Source organism: Pseudorca crassidens, chromosome 2 (genome assembly GCF_039906515.1).
Source record: "Pseudorca crassidens isolate mPseCra1 chromosome 2, mPseCra1.hap1, whole genome shotgun sequence".
NCBI lineage: Eukaryota > Metazoa > Chordata > Mammalia > Artiodactyla > Delphinidae > Pseudorca > Pseudorca crassidens.
Window position 1 is genome coordinate 88,262,893 of NC_090297.1, and position 26,856 is coordinate 88,289,748.

Genomic DNA, 26,856 nt, shown 5'->3' on the forward strand with positions numbered 1-26,856 from the left:
CTTTTAAAAATAGAGGCTTTTCCTTTATTGAACCTGGTCTTCAGTGCTGGGCTAGGAACTATGAAATGTACACAGCCCATCCTGTGGGTCTGGAGGGGGCTCCCTGCTTCACGGCCCTGCCTTGCACTGTCCTTTTCCTCCATGGTCCTTACTTCGCCTTCCTTGCTGGGCAATGCGCTTTGTAAGGATGGAGGCTTCTATCTGCCCTCATCATAAGTCTATTCCTAGCCCACAGGGCCTTCGTAAATATTACCTGAATGAGTGAAGGCTGACAGTTTCACAGAAAACAAACGAGAATACAGACATGAAACTGGTAATAATCCAAGCTATCCAAGGGTAGCATATGCTCAAATATAAAATAGTACCAGCAATAAGTGCTCATTTTGACATTGAGTGGCCTTAGGATCCATTCTGTATTGGGGTTATTAAAAAATGGCTTTAAATGGAATCGAATGCACTTTATTTAAAGTGCCAGATGTATAAGGAGTTAAATGAGGAGCTTACGGGGCAACAACAACCACCTAAATGGCACCTACTATGTGCCCGGCACTGTCCTAAGCACTTTATTACATGGATTAATTTTAGGCCCTAGAAGAGCTGTATGAAATAGGCACCTTTACAAGGTCCATTTCACAGATGACATAACTGAGGTAGAGGAAGTTAAGCTGCCTGCCCAAGATCACAAAGTACAGAGTGGAGTTGTCATTTGAACCCAGGCACTCTGGCTCCAGCGTTGGCCTCTGACCCTGAGGCCTCTCACTGTACTATGCTACCTCTCCACTGGGTCCTCTTTGTGGCTCTAGTGCATTGCATACAGTCATTTTGGACATAACCTTAGCCAACGTGTCCTAATAAATTTCTCCTGGAACTGCAATTGCTTTTATCTTTTTCCTACTCTAGGGTGATAGTCCAGTATTAGCACACCAGTCAGTGTGTACTCTTGAGTTAGAGATATTAATTAGATACAGGTGCTGCTGACGTTTAGCCATGAGTTACCATGATTTATAAAATCCTTTGCCCATGAGCTGGGTACATCTTTAAAAAAATCTATGAAGTAAAAATTAAATCTCTAAGGCCCTACTTTTAAGCACCTTTCTTTCCACTCTTAGGCCCACTAAGGCATTCCAGGTCCAATCTGAAAGCCGCAGGGATCCACCAGAGGCTATCAGTAAGGGGAGTGACAGTACACAGATTCACCCTTTGAGGAGCTCACCCTGGCTGTGCTGTGGAAGGGGTGCTTGTGTCTGTGTGTGGCCTGGGGTTGGAAGGCCAGGGAGTTGGTCATGAGGCAGTGGTCCAGGTGACGAGGTCTGAACCAGTGGCAGGGAAAAGGAAGAGGAGACGAATTTGGGGAGCTCTGATAAATCCAAAGTTTTTATTGATCAGAAACAATTTATGAAGGCGACCTCTTTGCCTTTCTCCAACTTTTACATCTCATAGGATTAACATCTGAGAGATGAAAAGAATTTTAGAGATGACCCAGTCATTTTTCCTTGCCAAATCATTTAAATCTGCTAAAAATTCCATTTTTGTCTTTTTCTTTCAGTCCTTAGACTTCTATTTTTACTTGTTTCTATTTCAAACTCTCCTTTTATGTCATTTTTCTATTATAACTCTTCCATCTTTATTCCATAGTGTGCTGTATTTCATCTAAAATATCTTTTCTTAATGGCATACACAATGGCCTCCCTAGTAGTTTTCTCTGTTACCATTTTATTAATGGTAACATTAGTAAATAAATTTATTAATGTGTTGGTCAGTAATTTATCCAACTGAAATCTATGGGCACAATTTAATTTATTTGATTTTGGTTTTCATCTTGTCTGCGTATAGAGAACAACTGGTGGAATAAAATACATCTTCATATTTTATGCTAGTTGTTCTTTAGCTAGACCATCACCTATAAATAACAATATCTTTAAAAATTCTCCTTCTTTATGTGTTTTAGTTGGCTCTATTTTCCTGTCTTTATGTAGGGCAGGCTTGTATCCAGAAGAAAACGCACTGATGCTCAGACCCTCCAGAGGGCGACAGGGGGTCTGAGAACAGACCCCCGTCCTTGGGGGAGCCAAGATATCAGGGTCTTCCCTGAACTAGGCTTCTTCACCATTGCCAGCAATCGTGTGGCTTTGTTTCAGGGGATCTGCTGCTTCCAGAGTAGCTGAGAGCAAGAGGGGGGCTATACTGGGACTCTGGGGAAAGGGGCTGGAGCCCAAGAGCACACGGAGGCCTGGGTTAAATTCTCGGCATTTATCGTCTGTGACTTTGTTCATCGTTAGTCATCATGAGGAATGAATTTGGTATAAAGAATGCGGTATAACAGTACCTGATGAGAAACATCTTCAAACTGCCCTCGGTCCCCCAGTTCTTGGGATTGATTTATGCCTCATGACAAATGGAACTCTATTTTCTAATATACTTTTCCCCACGCAGGCGCTTGTGACCTAGTATATATTATAAGTGCCCTAATAAATACAGGGGTTGGTTATATTCCTGTCTGCGTGACTTATTCAGGATTCCAGGAGACCAAAGTCCTCTTCTATATAGTTTTTTTTTCTTTTTATAAAAATATTTTTTATTGAAGTATAGTTGATTTACAATGTTGTGTTAATTTCTGCTGTACAGAAAAGTGATTCAGTTATATATATATATACACATTCTTTTTTTAATATTCTTTTCTATTATGTATGGTTTATCATAGGATATTGAATATAGTTCCCTGTGCTATACAGTAGGACCTCGTTGTTTATCCATTCTATATATAAAAGCTTGCATCTGCTAACCCCAACTTCCCATTCCATCCCTCCCCAACCCCCTCCCACTTGGCAACCACCAGTCTGTTCTCTATGTCTGTGAGTCTGTTTCTATTTCATAGATAGGTTCATTTGTGTCACATTTTAGATTCCACACATAAGTGATATCATATGGTATTTGTCTTTCTCTTTCTGACTTCATTTAGTGTGATAATCTCTAGTTGCATCCATGTTGCTGCAAATGGCATTATTTTGTTCTTTTTTATGACTGAGTAGTATTCCATTGTATATATGTACCACATTTTCTTTATTCATTCGTCTGTTGATGGACATCTAGGTTGTTTCCATGTCTTAGCTATTGTGAGTAGTGCTACTGTGAACATAGGGGTGCATGTATTTTTTTGAATTATAGTTTTGTTGATATATGCCCAGGAGTGGGCTCGCTGGATCATATGGTAATTCTATTTTTAGTTTTCTGAGGAACCTCCATACTGTTTTCCACAGTGGCTGCACCAACTTACATTCCCACCAACAGTGTAGGAGGGTTCCCTTTTTCCACATCCTCTCTAGCATTTGTTATTTGTAGACCTTTTAATGATGGCCATTCTGACCAGTGTGAGGTGGAACCTCACTGTAGTTTTGATTTGCATTTCTCTAATAATTAGTGACGTTGAGCACCTTTTCCTGTGCCTGTTGGCCATCTGTATTTCTTCTTTGGAGAAATGTGTATTTAGGTCTTCTGCCCATTTTTCGATTGGGTTGTTTGTTTTTTTGTTGTTGAGTTGTATGAGCTGTGTATTTTGGAAATTAAGCCCATGTTGGTTCATCATTTGCAAATGTTTTCTCCCATTCTGTAAGTTGTCTTTTCTTTTTATGGTTTCCTTTGCTGTGCAAAAGCTTGTAAGTTTGATTAGGTCCCACTTGTTTATTTTTGTTTTTATTTCTGTTGCCTTGGGAGACTGATCTAAGAAAACATTGGTATGATTTCTGTCAGAGAATGTTTTGCCTGTGATCTCTTCTAGGAGTTTTATGGTGCCCTGTCTTATGTTTAAGTCTTTAAGCCATTTTGAGTTTATTTTTGTGTGTGGTGAGAGGGTGTGTTCATTGATTTACATGCGGCTATCCAACTTTTCCAACACCACTTGCTGAAGAGACTGTCTCTTTCCCATTGTATATTCTTGCCTCCTTTGTCAAATATTCCTATTGTATATAATTGACCGTAGGTGTGTGGGGCTTTTTGTTTCTTAATTTTGTAATTTAAATGTGTTTTGAATAACACTGTATATAACTATTTTTGTCAAGAGTTTGAAGGCTGTTAATCATTTACTAAGAATTTTATAACTCATATATTTTATATTCTTAGTCCTAAAAATGGCTAAAACTTCTTACAGTAGCCACAGAAATAAAATAAGGGGAGATAGGTTGAGACAAAAAAAAACATGATTTATATTTTAGCAGATATTTTTCAGACCTGTACTGTGTGTCCAGATCTTTTCCCCTCCCTCCTCCTTCCCCAGGTCCTGAGTTCCAGGCAGTTTCTCCTACCTTAATCCAATCTGTCCTCTCTCACCAGACCACTGCTGTGCCCCCCGCCCCCAGTCTTAATCTCTCTGAGTTATTCTCCTCACATTAATCAACTGGGAGGAAATATTTACAACACATTCAAATGAAAGTTTTTTTTATTTTAATGTAAAGAGCTCTTAAGAAATCAATGTGCGGCTTCCCTGGTGGCTCAGCGGTTAAGAATCCACCTACCAATGCAGGGGACATGGGTTTGAGCCCTGGTCCGGGAAGATCCCACATGCCGTTGAGCAAGTAAGCCCGTGTGCCACAACTACTGAGCTTGTGCTCTAGAGCCCACGAGCCACAACTACTGAGCCCACACGCCTAGAGCCTGTGCTCCACAAGAGAAGCTACCGCAATGAGAAGACCGCGCACCACAACGAAGAGTAGCCTCTGCTTGCTTCAACTAGAGAAAGCCCGTGCACGGCAATGAAGACCCATGCACCCAAAAATAAATAAAGAAAATAAATAAATTTATAAAAAAAAATCAATGTGAAAACTCCATGTACACAAATAAAACAAAATGGGGGCCCTTATGGTTGGTAAATATAAAAAAATGTGCTACTTCTCTAGGAATGAAAGGAACACAGATGCTATTTATGCCTATCAACTTGTATGAGATTAAAGAAATGTATGCAGTATTAGCAAGGGTTTGGGGATTAAAAAGCTCTTAAACATTGCTAGTTGGAGTTTAAAATGGTGTAGCCTTTCTGGAGGGCGGTTTGATAACATGTAGCAGGAGACTTTAATCTAGCAATTCCACTTCTATGCATTTATCTTAAGGCAATAATAATAGGACAGTGTTCAGAAACCATGTGTTTATAGAAGGATGTTTGTTGGAACTGTTTATAGTGATGAGAGACAGCAAACAGCCTGACTTAGGGCAAAATATATAAAATTTGATACATCTCAACAATGGAATTTTATGGAGCAATAAAACATGATAATGTAGAAGATTTTTAAAATCTACCCTGAAACACTTCTGTAGTATATTTAAGTGAAAAAGTAGGTTACAAAGCAGCATGTATAATTCAACCTCCTTTTGAGAGGAAGAAATGTGTTGGTGGGTATGTATAGATAGCACAGGGGAAAGTCTGGAAGACTATATGACAGAATGCTAATGTGTTTTACTTTGATGGTAAGTATGTAGGTGGCTTTAATATTTTTTTAATCTCTTTTCTGTAGTTTGTTGTTACCTATGACAAACAAGTATTATATGGTAAAATATATATATTTTTTCTTTGGAAAAGACATGGTTTCCTTCTCCAGAGGTTGAGAGCTGGGACTTAATATATAATGTTTTCATTTTCTTTGAGAGCCAGTGTACCTAAGTAAACTCCTTAAGGAGCTTAAGAAAAAATATATTAATTCTGAGTAGTTAGGTACATGGCTGGCTGTTACATCATTTTGTTGTTTTCTACGTGTTTGAAATGTATTATAATTTAAAATTTTTTCACCTTTAAGATTTACAATAAAGTGGGAGAAATAAACACATGTAAAGTAACTATAATATAAATATACTGTTACTTTCTTTAACTGTATATTTTAAAATTAATTTTTATTTTAGAAAATAATATATGACCACAGTTTTAGAAATAGCAAAAGTATTGAATTCTAATAAAAAATCAGTTCCCTATCCCACCTTTCTGTATCCCCAGACCCATTCTCAAACAGGAGAAACCTGTAAGCAAATTAACTGCCAAATTTCTAAATATCTTTTTTTTTTTTTTGCGGTATGCGGGCCTCTCACTGTTGTGGCCTCTCCCGTTGCGGAGCACAGGCTCTGGATGCGCAGGCTCAGCGGCCGTGGCTCACGGGCTTAGCCGCTCTGCGGCATGTGGGGTCTTCCTGGACGGGGGCACGAACCCGTGTCCCCTGCATCGGCAGGCAGACTCTCAACCACTGCGCCACCAGGAAAGCCCTAAATATCTTGCTATAATGCTACTTTTAAAAGCTTATCAATTTCGGACATTTTTCTATTGCCTCCTGGTTATGGTAGATAGGATTAGTTCTCCTACCTTGCTATCACCTCTACTTCCCCTAGCTTCCCAATATAGCTATATTATAATTTTTGGTTAAACCCAAATAATGTATACATTATTACAAATATTGCTCACTGTTGAGCTTAGTAGCCCACTATGACTGATTTCTTTGTTGAAGCTCCTTTTTTCCCCCTAGAGTTATTTGCTCTTTTTATTTGTGTAGTTTTCTATATATCTGGGAAAAGAGAATGCTACTCTCCCCTCCTCCCCAAATTGTGCCAAGCAATTAAAATTTTTTTCAAAATCTCAACACAGCAAAAAAATCTTACCAAGTCTGTTGTTTTCCTGAAGACACTTCTGCCTTCCAACCTGAACTAATTGTTCTACAGCCCAAATATAGAGTTCTGACCCAAGGCCTTCTCTTCACACTTCTCAGTTGGATCCCTAATTTCCCTGGATCTCATGTTGTCTTCTTTCCTTCTCCTGAAGCATATCCTATAATAGTTTTCGCAGAAAGATTGTCAGAGAGGTAAATTTTTGTACTTTTATTCTACTTTTACACTTGACAGATAGGTTGAATATTGCAATTTCAAGTTGAGAATTACTTTTCCTTAGAATTTTGAAGGCATTTTAGAGCTGAGAACGCAAAGATCCTCCTAGTTGAATAGACAAACGTGCTTTCCTGGCTTTCTCACTAAGGCACTCATTAGACAGTGAAACGGATTGTGGTGTGGATCCGGTCCGACCTTCAAGAAGCTCTCCTTGCCAGTCTTATGAAGGCTTATATACTTCTTGAGACCCCCTCATATTTTGGAGCCTCTTGGCTATGTGCTTGTCCTTCTGTCAGGCACACGTAACTACGACCAACCCAGCACGTTGGGTGCTAGATGAAGCTAAGCTCAGCTTCTCAGGTGTTACTATCCTGCTTGCAAGCCTAGCCTTCAGGCGTGCCTGATTTCTGTTCCTACAGGCTTCCTTGGGTGGTAGTAGATTTTCCCCCACTGGGATTGTATGGACAAAGATGAATGATATAATTGATTCCTCGGGACTTTATAGGTGGGCATCTCTTAATAACTCTAAGAGAACGCCTGACTTTGGGGTTCCACGATCCTGTGACTGTTAGATCGGAGTTCTTTGCCGGCATGGCCCTTCCTGTGACCTTGGCTTGGCTTGCTTCGCTTGTACTCATTCTTTAAGACTCAGCCAAGGGATTGTCTCCTCTGGGAAGCTTTCATCTTCATTTCTTTTTCTTTCCTATTAGCTGTGTATTTTGTATGTCTTTTTTTTTTTTTTTTTTTTTTAAATCAGAGCTGTAGTGGTGAGGTGTGGTCTTTTTACCCAGGACATGCCTACTGAGCTCCAGATGAATCCATGGACCCCAAAATAGATGGCAAGGAACAAAAAAGTGTTTTGATTCAGGAATGGCTGTCAAAAATGACTAAAAGGTCACTGAGGGAAGTGCGTTTTTGTACATTCTTCATCAAATAAGACTTCTAGCTTTAAAGAAGAGAGGAGACTCTTATGGCTAGAAATGATCTTAGCAAATTCAAACCTTTTGATTTATTTTCAGGTGAGGAAAAATACAATCTTTATGGTGAAATGTTAGTGTGCCGTGGCATATATTTTAGAAAGAACATTGTATCTGAGGACAAGAAATCTGATTTTAAAATCATAGCTCTGTCATGAAGAGTTTAGGGGAGCTTAGGCAATAGTCTTATCTTCCACAAGCGCCTCCTTTTTTCATCTTCAAATTAAGGGTAATGGTGCCCTCCCCACCACCGTTCCCTGGGTTGTGAGAATTAAATGTGACCTGGTATGCAAAAAAGACCTGGTGTGGTACTTATATATATTTTTCCAACTACAAGACTTGGTTCAGCAGGAAACACACTTTCCCAGTCCAGTAAGCTTGGAAAAATCTTGAGTGCTTTTAATAGTGTTAAATGATGTTAATAAGTTACTGTATAGATATCCTAAATTGTTTTATCTTTCACTTATGTAAACAAGCTATGGAATTTGCAGTGATGGGTGCTGGTAGCTTCTGGAAAAATATTTGTACTGTATCTATTGAGCCAACCTATGTCTAAGCTATATTCAAAAGCACAATTTTGTCTGCAAGAACGTCTCCATGGTTGTGGTCCGTTGTCACAGAGCTCCTTTTAATAAATTCTACCACATCCATACCCATGCTTCTTTGATTTGGAATTCGACCAGTATATTTAATTGGTGATTAGTCCAGCGTTCTTTAGTATATATGTGGCCAATGCTGAATTCATAGTGCGTTAAAACTATTTAAGATAATCTGTATAAAACATATCCATATACCGAGATAATCTATAAACTGTTAAGAAATCTATATAAAGTAGAATTACTCGTAATGACCTTTCTGTGGAACATGAATTTTTTTCCAGAGTAATTTAGAAGAGGATGAAGATGTGGAAATGAAAAATAATATAACCCAGGGAGACAAACTACGTGCCTTAAAAAGTCAGAGACAGCCACGCTCCTCACCATCGTGTGCATTTAGGTAGATCTGTTTGAAACTTTTAAATTTATATTGTACCTCCATTTGTGGATAGAATATTTAATCTTCTCTTTTGAATATCATTCTACAAGTACTATGTTTACCTCTCATTTTTTGGTTTATTACTATTTTGTGTCATTTTTTAAATTATTTTATCACTGCGGGGAGTAGCTAAATTTTAGAAGCTTATTGAAAGCAGCTGCTGCATCTTAATCTCTGGAATTCCACCTTAAACTGCTAAGCAGTTGGTTGTCTTTGGGACTCTTCAAAATTCCACTTGGAATGGACTCTTCTCCTGTGAATGGGTTTCCTGTCCTATGGTGAATTCTCACAGATGTGCCAAGCATTTGTATTTAATCTAGAGTGTGCAGATAAGTATAGTATGCCAAGCTTTTGTTATATCCTAACTCCTTAGCCTTACTTTCTATTTTTGAGAATTGAATAAGCAATTCTTGCCTGTAAAGTTATAAACCATCTTGGTTTGGAGGTCTGAAATTACTCATCAGAATCAATTGATGGGACTTAACTTCTGACCACAACCTTTGAAATCTTCTGATAATTCGGATTAAGTGAAAAAAAAAAGACTTCAGAATCAATGTAGGTACAAAAATCTGTAAATATCAAGATTCTTTATTGTAATATAAGGAATGGCAAGTCCACAAATGAATATAACCAGAAGTGGCTACTTTCCTTTGATTTTTAAGTGAGAGAAATGCATAGCAAGAGAGATGTTTTGCTAGTATGATAAATGTCAAACAGACTCCTCACAGGGAATTTAGTTTTATGTATTATCTGGGAGGATTATAACACTTAAGTCAGGTTGGGTCTGGTCATACCATTATCTGTGCTTTGGGTACTGGTTTCCTGCCCTGAAAAATGAAGGTTCATATAGCTCAAAGTTGAGGTGATTGTTTTCTATAGTAAAATGGAAAGGTGGGATAGCAAGTTTAATACTTAGTAATAATCACCAACTACCACTAGGAAGTTGAGGAAATGTACCATTTACTGAGCAGCTGCTATGGGCCAGGAATCTTGTTAGGTGCCTAGTTTGGACATGAGGATTAACCGAGTTAACACAAAAGGTGTGCACCATTACCCACATTTGTGTTGGTTGCTTGAGGTCAGAGAGGTTAAATCACTCCCTAGCTGTTATTCAAACCCAGCACTGTTCAAAGTTCATGCTCTTTTCACTATATATATTGTCTAAGTCAGTGGAAGTTTCTTCAAGATCAGTTTAGATAACCAATTTTTTTTTTTTTTTTTTTTTTTTTTGGTACGCGGGCCTCTCACTGTTGTGGCCTCTCCTGTTGCGGAGCACAGTCTCCGGACGCGCAGACTCAGCGGCCATGGCTCACGGGCCCAGCCACTCCGTGGCATGTGGGATCTTCCCGGACTGGGACACGAACCCACGTCCCCTGCATCGGCAGGCGGACTCTCAACCACTGCGCCACCAGGGAAGCCCACCAATCTTTTTTTTTTTTATTCACCATTTTTTGTTTGAAACTCTAAGGAATTGCATCATATTGATTAAAATTAACTTCAAACAGATTTATGTTTGATTTTTAAGAAATCATAGGGGGAGGAAAGGGTAAGTTGGGGTGTAACTTGACAAATAAAAAGGCGAAAGAAGCCAGAGAATCTTCACTACACAAAACTTTAGAAGGTTCGTTCCAACATGGTGTTTTTCTTTTTCTTTTTATCCTCAGAAATATTCTCATTTTTTGGAATTTAGTTTTTCTTAAAAGCATCATGGCACCATGATCAAACATTTTTAACCTGAGTAGATGCAATACCACCTTCTGATGAAAAAGCATTTTGCTGTAAATGAAATTCAAGAGGAAACAAAATGACTAAAATAGATTTCCTGCTGATTCTAGGATTTATTTTATAAAGTGAATAAATACTAATATCCATTTGCAAGGTTTATCCCTCTTGCCCATTTAATAATTTTGCTGGTCTGACTCCAGATGATGTGACTTTTGGTCTTGGCTTAAATGTGTGACCCTGGTGTTGTGTGAACATTTGTCTGTGGTTTCTGTAGGTTGGAGGATATGAAAGGGCATCCAAGAGCAGTGTCCCAGCCTTCCAGGTACTGTCAACCAGGTTGAATTTCCAGTAGCTTATAAACAAATGCTACCCTTTAGATACATTTCCCAACCCTTAAGCCCATAGAAATAAACTGCCCACAGCTTTTCACTTTTAAAATTCCTTCCTTTCTGTTCTAGATTGTTACAATATGCTTTGTATTTAATGCTCACCCTGCAAAAATGTTATTTTCCTGAGGTGTCTACAGGGCCGTATGGCTGTGGGAATGATGCCAATGTACTTGGTGTGCCCAGTGCATGGTGGGATCTCTAATAAACTACAGTGGCTCTGCAACATGCCTTTCAAGCCAGTGATCGATTTTGCCTTGAATTTTTAACATTTCTGTTATTCTTCTTTCCTCCTATTTTTGCATGTATTTGTTCCCTTCCTTTGTTTTCTAGTTTTATTTCCTTCCCTATTCTCCATTTGAGGAGGAAACATTAGTGTTTTTCTCTGGAAAAATGTTCCCTGAACACTCCCTGGTGGTCTAAGTGATACCAGGATCAAGGGTAGGTCTTAGTGAGGGCTGTAGAAATGTTTGCCCAAAACTGTCATCAACAGATGGGGAAAAAAAGCTGAGTCATTCCTCAGCTCTGTTCTTATTCAGCTCTAGGTTTTAGGGTTGTTTAGTGAGGGCAGCTCTGAGATGGCCCAGACTTCTCCAGAAGCTTGAGCTGCTTCCTTGTACAACTTTTCCTGTTCTTGATTTAGAGGCAAACCATGTTGTAAGCTGCTGTTTGGAGGGAAGATGATGAAGAAAAGAGTCTACAAGTAAATCAGCTTTTCTATAGCAGATAGGAAAACAGGGTCCAGCTACATTAAAAGATTTGTCCAGGACAAAACACATTTGGTATTAAAACATGACTGGGCCCTGATAGTCCAGATTTGAGTCACTTTTCCCTTTTTGTTCACTCAGCAAATATTTCCTGAACACCTACTCTGAGTCTGGCACTGTGCTAGTCTGGGAATTGAAATGAGAAGCAGTTCTTTGCTCGTAATGGAGCTAATTTCGAGGGAAGTAGACGATATTAGACAATGAAATGTGGTACAAGAGCTGTGATTTACTATGAGAATATATGATGAAACTTGATGCTTACCCCGCCTGGGAATTCAGTGAAGGCTTGCTGTAAGAGGTAACAGCTGATTGCACCATTAAAGGATAAGCAATGGGAGTGAGTCAGATGGAGGTGGAAGAAAAAGGTGTGTGTAGAGGTGAGGTAAGGACAGGAGAAGATGCCTTGGCAGGAAAACTAGCGTATGCAAACTGGACAGAGGTGTGGACGCCGTCTATCCAGGCATCTCAGGGCATTTTCTGTAGCTGGAGAAGAGGTGTCTGGTGGGAAAATGTGGAGAATTGGCAAATGCCAGATTTTGGAGGGTTTTAAAGCCAAGCCAAGAAGTTTAGGCTTTCTGGGCATTGAAGACAAATTAGATGGTTTAAACAGTGAAGCAACATGATTAGATATTTTAGATTTTGTTGGAGGCTATTCGGAATGTGAGTTTTAAGGAAACAGATTAAAAGGTGCTGCTAGGTGTCAAGGATAAGAAATAATGATGGCCTCTCCTAGGGCGGTTGCAGAGTGGAAAGATAAGGATAGATTTGAAATATAGAGAGGTAGAATCTCAGGACTTGGAAGGAATGAATGCCAGTGTCAAGGAAGGGAAGTGGTCAAGGATGGCAGGATGGTAGTTACCCCAGGACTTTGGATCCTGGATTTGAATCCCAGCTTTGCCTCTCGCTCGCTGAGTGACTTTGGACGAGGAGCTTTTCCTTTGTGCCTCCATTTGCTCACTTGCAAAGTGCAGTCTTCGCTACCTCGTGGGGTTGCTGTGAGGAGAAGCTGAGTTAATGTCCGTCAGGTTCTTAGATGAGCGCTCAGCACAGAGTGAGGGCTGCGGCCGTGTTGGCTACTGTTACTAGGACCTGCCATGATCTCTTTAACGTTTATTAGTTTATCTTGTCCTAGTCTATTGGTGAATATTAAGATAACACAGCTTTTGTGTGATGCTTTGCCCATTTTTCTCCACAAAGATTGAGTTCTTCCCCACAAGGATCTACATCTCCTTTGAAGACCTCAAAAGTGGCTTTGTCCCCTTCGGTGATGGCCAAGAGGATAAACAGAGGCTCTTTGTCCTCAGGCACCAGTGTAAGAAGGTAATTTTTCTCTCCTCCTTCTGAGGCACTGGCAGGAGGTAAAGGAAGGCAGCAGCAGACAATGGGTTTGGCTGAAGTTTGTGAGAGGAGGGGACTGGGGGGAAGGGGAGAAACCACAAAAAGCACTGCGACCCTCTAGGCTTCTGTTCCTGTCTTGAATTGTGGGGACATGGCCATGGAGGGAATGCTGTACGGCATCCCTTTCCAGAGCTTGCCCAACATGATCCAGGGAACAGAGCTCAGTGGTGCAGACTAATAATATACGACATAGTCATTTTCTCCCCTGATGTGTATGGGCCGAACTAAAATGGGTAGGGATGTTTGATGTAGTCATATGATCGAATATATAGAAGTTAAATCTTGTACTTAGGTCTGCTTTGTACTCTCCCCTTATATAGTCCTTTTCATTTACTTCCTGCCACAGGGCAAGTAGAAACCCGCACATATTCTATTTCAGGATCTCTGGTCAAACTGTTTTAGCCAGCTTCTTGAGTCTTAACTACTTTTGACAGAGGAACTTACCATGTATAACTAAAGGCCACATATTATAATATCACCAAGAGCAATTCTGTCACCATTTGCGTTGATCAGAACTGTCTTCATCCCATTCCCCTAATGTCGTAATCATGTGTTTTAGAAACGTGAACCCTGTGTGAGTATACATGGCTGTCTATGTTCCCCCCCCGCCCCACCTGTGTTTTTCGTTCAGCTTTTCCATGAACTCCCGGCTAGCCAGTTCTCTAGGGAACTTGAACGCTGCAGCAGACGATCCAGAGAACAAAAAGACTGCCTCACCCTCCAAGGTGGGTTTCGTAGGCAACCCGTTCACCAGCCTCTTGAATGGCAGCTCCCAGCTGCCTGCCAGAAATTACCCTGAGCTCAACAACAACCAGTACAGCAGAAGCAACAGCAGCAGTGGGAGTGCCCTGAACAGTCAGCCAGGCCCTCACAGCGCCAAGACCGAGGATCACGCCACCGCCCTGCGGCCCTCCTACACCGGCCTTTCTTCTTCCTCAGCGAGATTCCTGAGCCGATCAATCCCTGTAAGTTCACAGACACCACCTCTTGGCCCTCAGAACCCTGAACACAACTTTTGTGCCTTGCCTTCCCAGCCGAGGCTGCCACCAAAGAAATTTAATTGCGCCAAGGAAGCCTTCTGATCGATGCCTTCCCTCTGTGCTGTGAAACTGTCTCTGCACGTACATCTGCTGGCTCTTCTTCAAGTAAATGCCAAGTGTCGACCCAGTTTTCTTCCTTCCTTCTTTTTCTTCTCCTTTTCCCACTCCTTTTAAAGTGATTTCTCTAGGAAGGGTAGCAGCTTTCATTCCCTTCATCATGGACACCGTTGTCTTCAGTTACTTTTCACTGAAGTTTCGAATCACTCAGCAAAGTCAGGGGTCGAGTCATACGACAGACAGCATCTGCTTTGGTTGTAGTGGCTTTTTTTTATCCTGGCTTTTTCTACATCATTTATCAGTGGATGAATTTGGAGTATTTAAATGTGGAAGGTGTTGAATGAACAGTGTCTTCTCAGAACTAACCATCAAGCCCTTGACTAGGTCATCTGCAGGGAACTGACCCAGAATTATTAAATGGCAAATGGAGGGTGCTTATATGGCAGGTTTATGGTAGGTACTCGGGATGTAGGGGACGGGAAGGCAGGGTAACAGGAAGACGTTTAAAATTAGCTGTCACTCTTCTAGAGACAGGATGGAAGATCTCCAAACACATTTTACCCATGAGCGCTTCATTTTGGTTACCAAGCCCCCTTTGTGACCAGTAATCCCTATTAGGGTAAAATCTTGTTGGTCCACCCCCCCCACCCCGTGAATCACTTTAATCACATATTTTGATTGCCTCAAAAGGAATTGAGATCTATGGGAATGTGAGTTTTGATGTGAGAGAACAAGGACAAGATAGGAAGGAGAAATAGAAATAGATGCCACAGATCAAGGCAACGTCAGTCAATGTTAAAATGCGACATTGACTCCACTCAGGCACAAGCAAGCCCCAGGTGTTCTGGGAAGGCTGTGGTCTGGCACCCCTTCATGTCCACTGTTCTTCAAACACTTCCTCAGCCATTATCCTGGAAGAAGCGGGTCTCTGCAGGGGAGGGGAGGGGAGGAGAAGTGCGGGTGGCAGTGTGCCTTTCACCCCTCTCAGCAAATCCCTACCCCACGGTAAAAGCTAATGGGACCCACTTTCCCTAGAAGGCAGTTTAGAAACCACTTTGTGAATGTGAAGATGCAGCGTGTGTGTGTGTGTGTGTGTGTGTGTGTGTGTGTGTGTGTGTGTGTGTGTGTGTGTGTGTGTGTGTGTGTGTGTTGGTTGGACTCATTACTACTCCCATCCCTACCTCAGGCCTCTTTCAAAGTTTTTTTTTCCACTCTATCCACACACAGTCCTTTCTGGCACATATGATTTCCCCCGATCTGATTTTATTCCCAGTGATGTTTCTCAACGTTATTTTAGATTCCTGTAGAGATTATAGCCTAGGCCCACTCTACCCCTTAATTTGACTCTAATCCCACTAAGTTATGGGTACATATGTATCAGTAAAACTTAAATCCTAGTAACTGGGATTAGATGGAAAATGAAGTGTATTTATTATACATTTTTATAACTAGTTTTACAAGTCATTATACTTCACAGCAGGAATTGAGTTCAGTCAATATTTTCATATACTGATTGTGGGTCAGCCTCTTTTTTAGACCAGAGTACAGATCTCTCCATTTTCAGAAAAAGTGTTATATATATAGATAGATAATTATATGAATACCTTGTAGATTTCATGGCTAAAGGTTTTGTGTGATCCACGTTTATAGCTCAATACCAGAAGGATTGGTAGCTTGATAAGAATGACATTCTACTTGTTCTGGATCTCAGTTTTCCTCTTTGCTAGTGGCAGCATGGGAGCTTCCTTTAGATGATTGTTAGTCCCCTAGCCACCATGTTTATGTAACTTGATTTTGGTTTCCTTCCATATTTTCCCTCTCCTGGCCTGAATACAGTGATTTTCCAATAATTAAATTTAAAGTAATACTCTGTGTGGGCAGCTGCTGCTTCTTCCCCTTCTCCTTCTTAAATTTGTCATCTTATTGTAAAGAAAAGCATTTATAAATAGAATTGCCATCAAGACAACATTTTCCTCCCTCTCACCCTCCCAGGAAGTAAGAATAGCCAGGTGTCTTGTAGCCGATTTTCCCTCCTTCATCTTTGCCTAGACAACGTCTGTGAGAGGGAGGGTTCCAAGTCCTTAACCCTGCTGGCTCGCTGGCAGAAGGTCTAAATTAAGATGGAAATTCCCGTTTTATGCGGAATAAAGTAGGAGGTTGGGGGTTTTTTCCTTTATCGGTTCAATGAAGCTTTTCTAATTGTTACAGGTTTCTTGTCTAAATAAGATGGTCCTTTTTTCCCAATGCTTCTGAAGATGTGAGACATATGATCCTTGAAGAACTAGGAATAAATCACTCAACAAAAATGTTTTTAAATCCTTAGGTAGGAAATGAAGTCTAGATGGCAATATCCTCCTCGCACCTTTAAGAAAGGCCCAGAAACTCCTAGGGGACGGGGGTTGCTGGGTGTTTAGAGGGCGTCTAATATTTTAAAAGCTGCAATTAGCATCTCTCTTGAAAGCTGCAATTGCTTCTCACTTTGTGCAGCAGTTCAGCCCCCAGAAAAATGTGGAAATGATTTCCTTGTTCTGTCATTAAATGCTTTAACACAGATAACAAGAACAGATGTTAAGGAATCCTTATGGTTGTGACAGAATTCTGAGAAGCAGATTTTATTTTTAATTGGACTGTTCTGTTAGCCTTGAGGTTTCTACTGACCAGTGCAATGCACCAGGTTTCATTTTGGCCGACCCACCTACTGTAAAAAATCAGTTTTCCCTCCCTGACATTCAGAGGCGTTTTCAAATCTTAAGAGATGAGGGACGTGTGATTACGGTGTGGGTGGGGTGGAAGTATTTTATTAAATTGAAATTACTTGCGGTATCTGTCTTGAATATTTGCTCTGTGTTATTTTTAAGAGACTTACCACTGAATTGCTATTCATCTGCATTGTCCTTACCTGACCCTGCAAGTCTGGGTTAGGTCACAATGCTTCCCCCATAAGCTCTTCTACACCCTGCCTTGGTCTTAACTGCAATACTCAGATTCTCGCTCTGCATTTTAATCATCTGTTCACTAGTCTGTATCCTCCGCTAGACTGTAAGCTCTGTGGCGGCAGGACCAGTGTCTGTTTTTCACGGTTGTATGCTCTGTGCCTTGCATGTAGTAGGCATTCATTAAGTATTTCTTGAATGGGTATATCATGGATGGCTGGGTATTTAAATGAATGAATGTGGTAAGAATTATTGCTTCCATTTTAAAGATAAATAACTTGAGGGTTTGAGAGTTTAAATATTTTGCCTTAGATTGTACCACAAATACGTAGCAGAGCCATAATTTGTACCTGGGTCAGTTTGACTCCAAGAAAGCATATTCTTTTGATTACATCATGTCATAGATATGCTGTGATATGTGTTTAGAATAGACGGATATCTAAAGGATATGCCTTTTTTTCCAAGAAGGGTTAAGGAAAGCTGTGAAGAAGGCATAACATTTTAGTTGGGCTTTGGAGGATGAATAGGAGCCTTCTAGAAATCTAGTGATGAAAATAGGAAGACGGGGAATGGTCATTTCAGACAATGGGAGCTACAAGAACAGAGGTACAGCCTTAGTACTATAGTTAAGTTCTTAGTTTCTAAAGACGAGTAGACCTGGGTTCAAATACTGTCTCAACCATTTCCTTGTGGTGAGTACTTTGGCAAGTTATTTAACCTCTCCGAGCCTCAGGAGATGGGGATAATAATTTTCAGGAGCATATTTAGGTTTTGTGCACCTGAAACTTATACAGTTTGGTGGGATCTGTTTAAGATAAAGAGTACAAACTATTTTTGTAAATTGTATACAAACATATGACTGTGTGCTTTGAAAGGGGTTTGTGTGACTGTGAGGCCTTAAAGCTTATGTGGTAATGATAATAATCTTTGTAATAGGGTGGTTGTGATGATTAATTGAGATAAATCATATGAAATAGTTTACACAGTGCCTATAGATAATGCTCAATAATTTTAGCTATTATTGTTTTAAGAGCAGTGAGTGTTCCAGTGTAGCTAAAGCCAGGGGTGGTTACCTAAAGACAAGGCTGGAAAATTAAGCTGAAGCCAAACTAGGAGGTGCAGTGTGACTACTGGAATCTTGTCAGCAGGAGTGGCTTGATCAGATCTGACTTGATGAAGATAATCCTGGCATTCTTGGGGATGGGAGCTCTTGCTAGAAACCCTGAAGGCAGGAGACCAGTTTGAGCCCTGTCTGCTGTCTCCCAACCCTACCTCAGCAGGTTTCTTTCGGTAAATTCTATGATTTTCAACAATTACGCCGTGTTTCAATGCACATACGTAGTAGTATAGATACTATTAAATAATCATATATGACCAATAGCTCTAACATATTTTTACTATGAAATTTTAAATGATATATTTATTTTTATAAATGGAAACTTAGCTACTGAAAAAAAAATATGGTCCTTAGAAAACATATTTTTTACAACATTTGATATGAGGAGTTTTAAAATAATGTGCTTTATTATAAAAATACATATATATAGCCAGGTTGGCTACAAAGAATTTTTTGTGACTTCTGTGTCAGAAATTAATCTTTGCTTGATGGGAACAGCCTTTTATAACAAGATTTTATTGTATTGACCTGTAGGGAATATAAACATAAATAAGATAAGCAGTCCTGTAATAAGGTTCTTCTGAAAGCTTCTTCAGGGATCACCTATTAAAATCTTTTTTGTGACTTTTAAAATTATTAAGTAGTAGCTTATACTAAGCTTTGTTATTCACTCATATATTGATCTTCAAACATTTTCAAGAATATTCTCTTAGTGATGTTGCAGGTTACGTCAGTGAGGCCATTCATTGTCTCTTGGAATTTCCCCATTCTTCTCTATTCTGCTGCTTTCTCATCTTCTTTGTTGTGTTAGCCTTGTTGATAATCTTCTTAACTCAGTCTTAATTTATACGTTAAACTGGGGTCACAAACTCTTTCTGTAAAGGACCAGAGAGTAAATTTTTGGCTCTGTGTCCCAACTCTTTTATATGTATGTATGGAGGGTGTGGCTGTGTTCCAATGAAGCTTTATTTACAGAAACAGGTGGTGAGCTGGATTTGTCCCCTGGGCTACAGTTTGCCGATCCCCGCTTGAGAGCATAGCCAGGTAATAGATACTGATCTCATCATCATTTGAAAGTGACCAGTGATCCCCTAATTGTAGAACATTGATCCTGAATTCCTTTGCTGAGCTTTCAGGCTCTCTGTCCTTTGTTCTCCTTATTGTATCTTTGTACCAGCTTTCCCCTGCTTGACCCTGAGGGTGGTTTCCTCCCCTACCTCTTGGCCTTTGGGAAGCTCTTTCTTGGAAGCCCCCTTCCTTCTTCACTAATTTCTTATTATGAGAAGACATATTATCTTCCATATACGCTCTGAAACTCTTCTCAAGAAATCGAACCCACCAAATGGTTTACTTTTTAACCTCTGTTTCTATTCATGATGACTATTTACTACTTTATCAATATGTAGTGTTGCTTTGCATACACAAGCATCTGTATTTGTTTACATATTGTCTATACATGCAAGACTTTATACATGCAATTTTTATTTGCAAGTCTCCAAATTTTAAACTTTGTGTAGACATTTTGTAAAATTCTTTTCTATCTTATGGTTTCTAATGCAGTTCTAAACACAGAAAAGTATTAAAAATACTCATTTGGTTTAAAGTTGAAAGGAAGATTGAAATGAAATATTGTGTACTACTTTAATGTTCTCCTTATGCCACCGCTGAAATTGCCTTAAATGCAGTTCCCTGTCCCAGTGGTCGTTACCATTTTTATACTCAGCTGGTTAGTCTGCTCTTTGGTTGTGAAGACTCTGTGGATGAGTTTCCACCTCAGATTTGACCAGTGTCAGAACAACCTGGGTAGCCTATGAATAGGTTAAGTTCTGTGTTCTAGCATTAGGGGGAAAATATATATTTTAAGGTATTATTTGTTCTTAAAGTAGGAATTGGAATAAGATCAAATTATTAGATCCAGCTTCCTGAAATAACCAGTTTGATGAAAATCTGAGCAATTGCTGTGTGCATTAAAGCATGCTTCATTTTTACTTCGGAGTAATGTTAGTGTGACAGTGATGAACTACTTATTGATTGTTTGAACATCCATACCCAATAAAATGCGCCTACTTTCCAATGGTATGTAATAGCTTTTCCTGATTTAACTTGATGTCTTTTCACTCTGCCTGTTCTTCATTTAAAAAACTATCGTCTTGTCCTGATAAAGGATTAAATATTATTTAATATATAGGGTTAGTACTAGCTTTCTAACCTTTCTGTATGTTCAGATTACTGTGGTTTTTCCATCTCTCCTCTTTGTTGTGGCATTGCCTTAAATTTGATGCAATTTTCCAGCTAAGGGATACTAATACTATCAAGAACATGAGCTCGGTCTCAGTATTGAACTACATCTTTGTCATTATTTCAGCATTGGTATTCTTCTGTTCCCTTCCCAGGGGGACTTGGGAATGTTACTTGACAAAGCATCAAATTGTTCTGAGGTCAGCACGGTTCAGGTGATGCCTAAATTTACATATAAGTTATTTAGGTACACACGGTATTTGCAGATAGAGCTGAAGGTTGTTCAAGCTTCTAATGTTAAATAGTGGTTTACATTAATTTGCTGTATAAATCCTGCAGCTGTTTTTTTTTTTTTTTTTTTGCATTACATGGGCCTCTCACTGTCATGGCCTCTCCCATTGCGGAGCACATGCTCCGGACGCGCAGCCTCAGCGGCCATGGCTCACGGGCCCAGCCGCTCCATGGCATGTGGGATCTTCCCAGACCGGGGCATGAACCCGTGTCCCCTGCATCGGCAGGCGGACTCTCAACCACTGCGCCACCAGGGAAGCCCCTGACAGCTGTTTTTGACTCTCCATTTGAAAGGATTCTTTAAAACACAGAACTTGCTTTTATCTCAAATACATTGGAGTTATTGCCTTGGTTGTTCAACTTAATTTGATACCTTTTTTCTTATATAATGTCAACAATATGCTAAATCAATAGGAAAGGATCTTATTTTAATCTTCCTCTAGTTTATTTTTGGCCAGCAGTAAAAGAGAGTAAGTGCTTTTTGTATATGTATAGAGGCTTATCCAATTAAAAAATTATCCAATATTATATGAGTGTCTACCATAAGCTCAGTATTGTTTTAGTGGAGGAAGGTAAGACAAAGATGTGTAAGCCATTGTCTTCCACTAGATTGAAAGCTCCATGAGGGCATCTTCTGGCTTAGTTAATCTTAAGCCATCATTTTTCTGGTCCTTCAATCTGTCTTTGTACTGCTGCCAGAGTATGCTTAAAATCCTAGTTTCTTAATGTTATCCTTTGCTCCCAAAGCTTCTCAGTTGAAGAGTAAAACTAATTATTATCAGATTTTTCTCTTTTTCCTTGAAGTTCTACAGTTTCACCATAATATATCTAGATATTGATTCGTTATAGTTTGTCCTTTTTTGGCCTCAGTGTGCTTTCAGTCAAAGGGCTGATGACTTTTTCAATTATGGAAAATTGTCAACCATTATCTTTCTGGATAGTGCTTTTTGGCCTTTCCTCCTACTCTCTTCTTTTGCAATACCCCTAGACTTATGTTAGAGCATTTCAATCTGTCCTCAGTATTCTTGCCTTCTATTTTATGTTTTGAAATTCCTATTGCTCTGGCTGTGTTCCTTTTTTTAAAAAAAGTTTATTTATTTATTTTTGGTTGCATTGGGTCTTCGTTGCTGTGCGCGGGCTTTCTCTAGGTGCAGAGAGTGGAGGCTACTCTTCATTGTGGTGCGCGGGCTTCTCATTGTGGTGGCTTCTCCTATTGCCGAGCACGGGCTCTAGGCGCGCAGGCTTCAGTAGTTGTGGCGCACAGGCTTAGTTGCTCCACAGCATGTGGAATCTTCCCGGACCAGGGTTCAAACCTGTGTCCCCTGCATTGGCAGGCAGATTCTTAACCGCTGCCCCACCAGGGAAGCCCTCTGGCTGTGTTCTGATTGACTCCCTCCTATTATTTTCCAGTTCACTAATTCTCTTTTAACTGTGTCCATTCTGCAATGTATCCCTAACCTATTTACCTTTTGATTTCCACAGCCATAGCTTTCATTTCCAGCATTTATAATTCATTCTTTATGATAGTCATCTGTTCTCATTGGACCTGCCTATTTCATTTAATAAATTCTTATTCTTTTTATGGCTATTCTTCATTTTCTCACCTTGAGGATCTCAGATGATAAGTTGTTTTGAGATTGCTTTGTGGTTTGCCTGTTGCTTCAGCCTGTGAGAATTTGTCTCCTGATTGCAGACTTTGTCAGTTCTCTTGGTGTTCACATTCCTTGTGTGCTTTAGAATTTTCATTTGTAGATTCACTTTGGATGAGAGTTTTTTGTTTCTCTCCCCCTCTCTTTGTTTTCCCTGCCTCACCTATTGGCTTTCTTCTTGGCTCCACTTGACGCCCTAGGTGTTCCAGTCTAGAAACAGATTCTTCATGTCCCAGCTTCTCCTCCTATGGTGAGCTCGGGAGGCTGACTTCTCAGGCAAGGATGCAGCTGTGTACAAACCTGGCCCAAGGCATTGTTTGTGGCTTCCCTTGGCCCCTTTCACAGGTGGGAGAGCCTGACCCCAGCCTCAGATTCAGGCCAGCAGCTTTTAGCCTGTGTACCCCCAGGAATGGGACACCTGGCCACCTCTGCCAGCTTCCAGCTCTGTAGCCAGTGGCCTGCCACTGTGTCTTAGTTCATTTCTGGGCCATGAACATGTTGATCTTACTTTTCTGTCCTGTTGTGCTTTTCTTCCTCACATTTTAAAAATATTTGATTTATACCCAGAGTGGTCATTTGGAGCATAACTTTCAGCTCCATCTTGACATGAAGTAGGTTCAGTCTCTGGGGTTAACCATTCAGGGTCTTTTTGAGTCTTCCGCCCACCCTTATTTCAAACTCATTTCCCTTCACTCCTGAGCATGATCCTTTTACTTCTTCTATGTGGAACTTGAATATTCCCTGCTCCAAGGGCCGTCATCCTTTTCTTACATGCTATGCTCCCAACCTGGTTCACCTTTGCTTTCAGACTCCTTCCCTTCAGAAGTTAGCCTAAATCCTACTTCCTCCTCTGTGAAGCCTTCCTTGGCCTCACCCAACTATAGCAGTCTTGACTTTCTCTTAATTTGTCCTCTCTGTATTGGTCATTTGGCCTTTATCATTTCTGTTTCGTATTGATAGTCACCTTTCCCATCGGTATATGCCTTGGATTCCCACTGAGTTGGTTGGTAAACTTGAGGTTAGAAACCGTGGCATCTTACTTTTATTAACTTCATAGTATCTAGCATTGGACTCTGCTTACTTATTTGATTATTGGTTTATTTATTCCATGTTGTCGTCTTTTCTAATATTGAGTAGGTCATTTATTTCTTCCAAAAATTTGAAATTTACTGTATGTGTGTAAGGTGTTTAACGCAGAAAGGCATGTTTTTATTGCAACCCCCTATTACACACAGACACACATACATGCAGGTGTGCATGCATGTGCAAACAAGCACAGATGCCCCATGCATGTTACTTGTAAAGTCATTGGATCTGCCCCTCATGGAAGAAATCTTTGGTAAACAACACAGGCTGTTTGCTGTTGAATATCTGAACCCACAGGGCTGATATGTGTGAGAGAGAACTGTTTATCCATAGAAGCAGATATTTCTCTCTCTTGGTCAGACTATCGTGAAACCCTCAGTTCCGTAATATTAATGAGTTCATCATCTGTGTGGGCTTTGGCATCCTCAGGTTCAGTCTCTGATTGAAAGTTATTAGAGTGAAAAGAAAGGACATTAAAAACCAGTATGTTAGTGAGCTCAGCTGCTATAACAAAATACCCTAGACTAGCAGCTTATAAACAACAAATTTATTTCTCACCATTCTGGGGGCTGGAAGCCAGAGATCAGGTGCCAGCATGGTCAGGTTCAGGTGAGGGCTCTCTTCCGGGTTGCAGGCTGCCATCTTCTCATTGTATCCTCACATGGCTGTAAGAGGGCGAGAGAGCTCTCTGGGTCCCTTTTATAAGAATACCAATCCTGGGGCTTCCCTGGTGGCACAGTGGTTAAGAATCCACCTGCCAATGCAGGGGACATGGGTTTGAGCCCTGGCCCAGGAAGATCCCACATGCCGTGGAGCAACTAAGCCTGTGCGCCACAACTACTGAGCCTGTACTCTAGAGCCCGCATGCCACAACTACTGAAGCCCATGTGCCCAGAGCCCGTGCTCCTCAACAAGAGAAGCCCGCACACCGCAATAAGGAGTAGCCCTCGCTCGCCGCAACTAGAGAAAGCCCATGAGCAGCAATGAAGACCCAACACAGCCAAAAATAAATAAATAAAATAAATAAATTTTAAAAAAAAAAGGAACACCAGTCTCATTCATGAAGTCTCTACTCTCATGACCTAATTACCTCCCAAAGCATCTGCCGCCTAATACCATTATACTGAGGACTTTGGCTTTACTTTTTAGCTACCAAGCTACTGCCAGCATGTGTGACAACTGTAACATTTTTCTAATCCTTATCATCATCCTCATCAATGATTTACTGAATACCTCCTATGTGCCTCACATTGTATCAGGTGCAATATTTTACATCATCTTATTTATTTAATCCGTAATTGGTAGATGAGGAAATTAAGACTCAGAGAGGCAGTGACTTGCTCAGTCTCACAGCTACTGTATTTTAAACTTCCTTAACTTCAGTGATCTTTGCTTTTATTCACTTGGAAATCCATTTCATGGATCTTCTTATTGCTTAGAACATTGCTTCTGATGTCTTGAATTCTATAAGGCCCATATCAAACATACCGCCCGCCCCCCCCCCGCACCCTACTGACTCTTCCCCATGACCTCTTTATGACCCTTGCCTGTTTCCCTTCACAGTTTACTTCCTTCTGTAGCCCCATAGTCATTTCTGCTTCCTTTTTCCAACATTCTCTGTTCCACTTGGACCTTTTTTCTGTAGCCACTTTATCACTAGCCTCCCAAATTAGATCAGTTCAGCCATCTCATGTCTGTTTCTAGTCTCTCTCTTCTGAGCTCTGCTGGAGAAAATCCCAACTTTGCCAACTGACTCCATTTCAAATGAATTTCTAATTTACCCTGACCCTTCAGTGCTCATAAGTAGTTTACTTATCCCATTTTGGCTCCCTTTCTCTTCCCCACATTGGCTGTTCCGAAGCTTTTTCACGCTCTTCATCAACATAGCTCCTCCAACCTTAGTTAACCTGGTCCTGAGTTCTCCTGAGAACATAGAATTTTTCAGGAATAATTCCTCTTCACTGTCCTCTTCTCTACGTCAGAGTGTATCTGCATCTGACGTGTCCTTTTATTCCTTTTTTAAAAAAGGAGGCCTACTGTTTTCCAGTGGTAACCCTACCTGCCTGAACTATTCTTTCCAAACTGTTCCTGGGAGTTGCCCCATCCACATCCTTTCTCTGCTAGATCTTCAGTCTCTTACCGTCCATTTGCCTGTCTCCTCACCTGTGAACAGGTACAGAGTGGTCTTACCAATTTCTCCCCTCAGTTCTGTCACCTATCATAGTGTCTCCTTTATGGACAAACTTGGACAAGGGAGGTGGCACCACAGTATGGTGAAAGTCTGTCGCACAGGCTGCCACTGACTTCCTTCAGCCAGATCTGATGATCTCTTGTTAGTCGTCACTCTTCTTAGTCTTCCTACAGCATTTGACTCTGTTGACCACCCTTTTCTCCTGTTATTTTTGGTCTCTTGAGTTTTGGAATATTATTTTCCCATTTCTCCTTTTCCCCCCATTAAATAGTTACCAGTTTGTCTTCCTCCACCCACCCCTTAATGATTTTTCCTAAGGCTCTGATCTTGGTCTACTTCTCTCTCTGGGTAATCATCTCCTGAGCATTGAACTTGCATTTCTAACTTCCTGTGGGCAGTCGTGGGAAAGAATACATGCTTTTTCAGTTGTCTACTCCTCCTTTTGTTTCCTGGCTTACTGATTGCAATCTTTATACATCCAATCATCCAAGCTAGAAATTTGGAATGGTCTTTGACGTTACTTCTGCCTTCCCTGTGCCACATCCAGCCACTAAGTCCTAGCAGTTTTCCCTTTGAAATGTCCATATTTTGTCTCTCCATTCTTATCACTGCTGCCTTCATTGAGGTCTTCGTGGACTATTGGGTTAGCATTTTAAATTTCCTCCCTGCCCTCAGTATCTCTTGCCTTTAAACTTTCCTCTGTACTGCTGCCAGCGCTGGATGTCTAAGGCACAGCTGATTAAATCATTCCTGTGTTAAGAGTCATTCATCGTCTCCACTTTGCACACAGGGTCTGGTCTGGATCCCTTGCCTGCCCCTCGGCGCCCTTCCCCATCAGACCACGTGCCTCCCGCCCTGTCTTCTCCAGCAGCTCCACCCGGCATCCTGACTGGCGTTCTGCCTCGTGCCGAGCCCCTAGCACAAGCAGTTTACTCTGCTTTTCCTCCTGTCTCTGCTTGGTTTTTTATTTCCTGGCCTGGCTCACTAGTTATCTTTTTGATGACGCATTTGTGACCCATCCAGGCAGAAAGCCTTGTCCTTCTCATCTCTCGTGGGACTTTGTTCTCACCCTCTGGTTTCTCTCATAGTATAGTCAGCTGTATGTGATTCTCTCTCT

At 40.7% G+C, this 26,856-nt stretch overlaps 1 protein-coding gene across 6 annotated transcripts in view; it reads left to right on the forward strand.

Annotated features, from left to right (window-relative positions):
• The window catches only part of CDC14A (cell division cycle 14A), a 184,150-nt gene that overhangs the window by 149,850 nt on the left and 7,444 nt on the right, over positions 1 to 26,856 (forward strand). For 2 of the 6 annotated variants that reach the window (XM_067727041.1, XM_067727044.1), the window contains 4 exons: positions 8,707 to 8,822; positions 10,861 to 10,908; positions 12,937 to 13,059; positions 13,769 to 14,409. In XM_067727041.1, the coding sequence (XP_067583142.1) occupies positions 8,707 to 8,822; positions 10,861 to 10,908; positions 12,937 to 13,059; positions 13,769 to 14,219 (738 nt within the window). In that variant the 3' untranslated portion in view covers positions 14,220 to 14,409. Of the gene's footprint in view, positions 1 to 8,706; positions 8,823 to 10,860; positions 10,909 to 12,936; positions 13,060 to 13,768; positions 14,417 to 26,856 lie in introns of those variants that run through there. The other 4 variants (XM_067727043.1, XM_067727039.1, XM_067727040.1 and 1 more) reach the window with 4 other exon arrangements.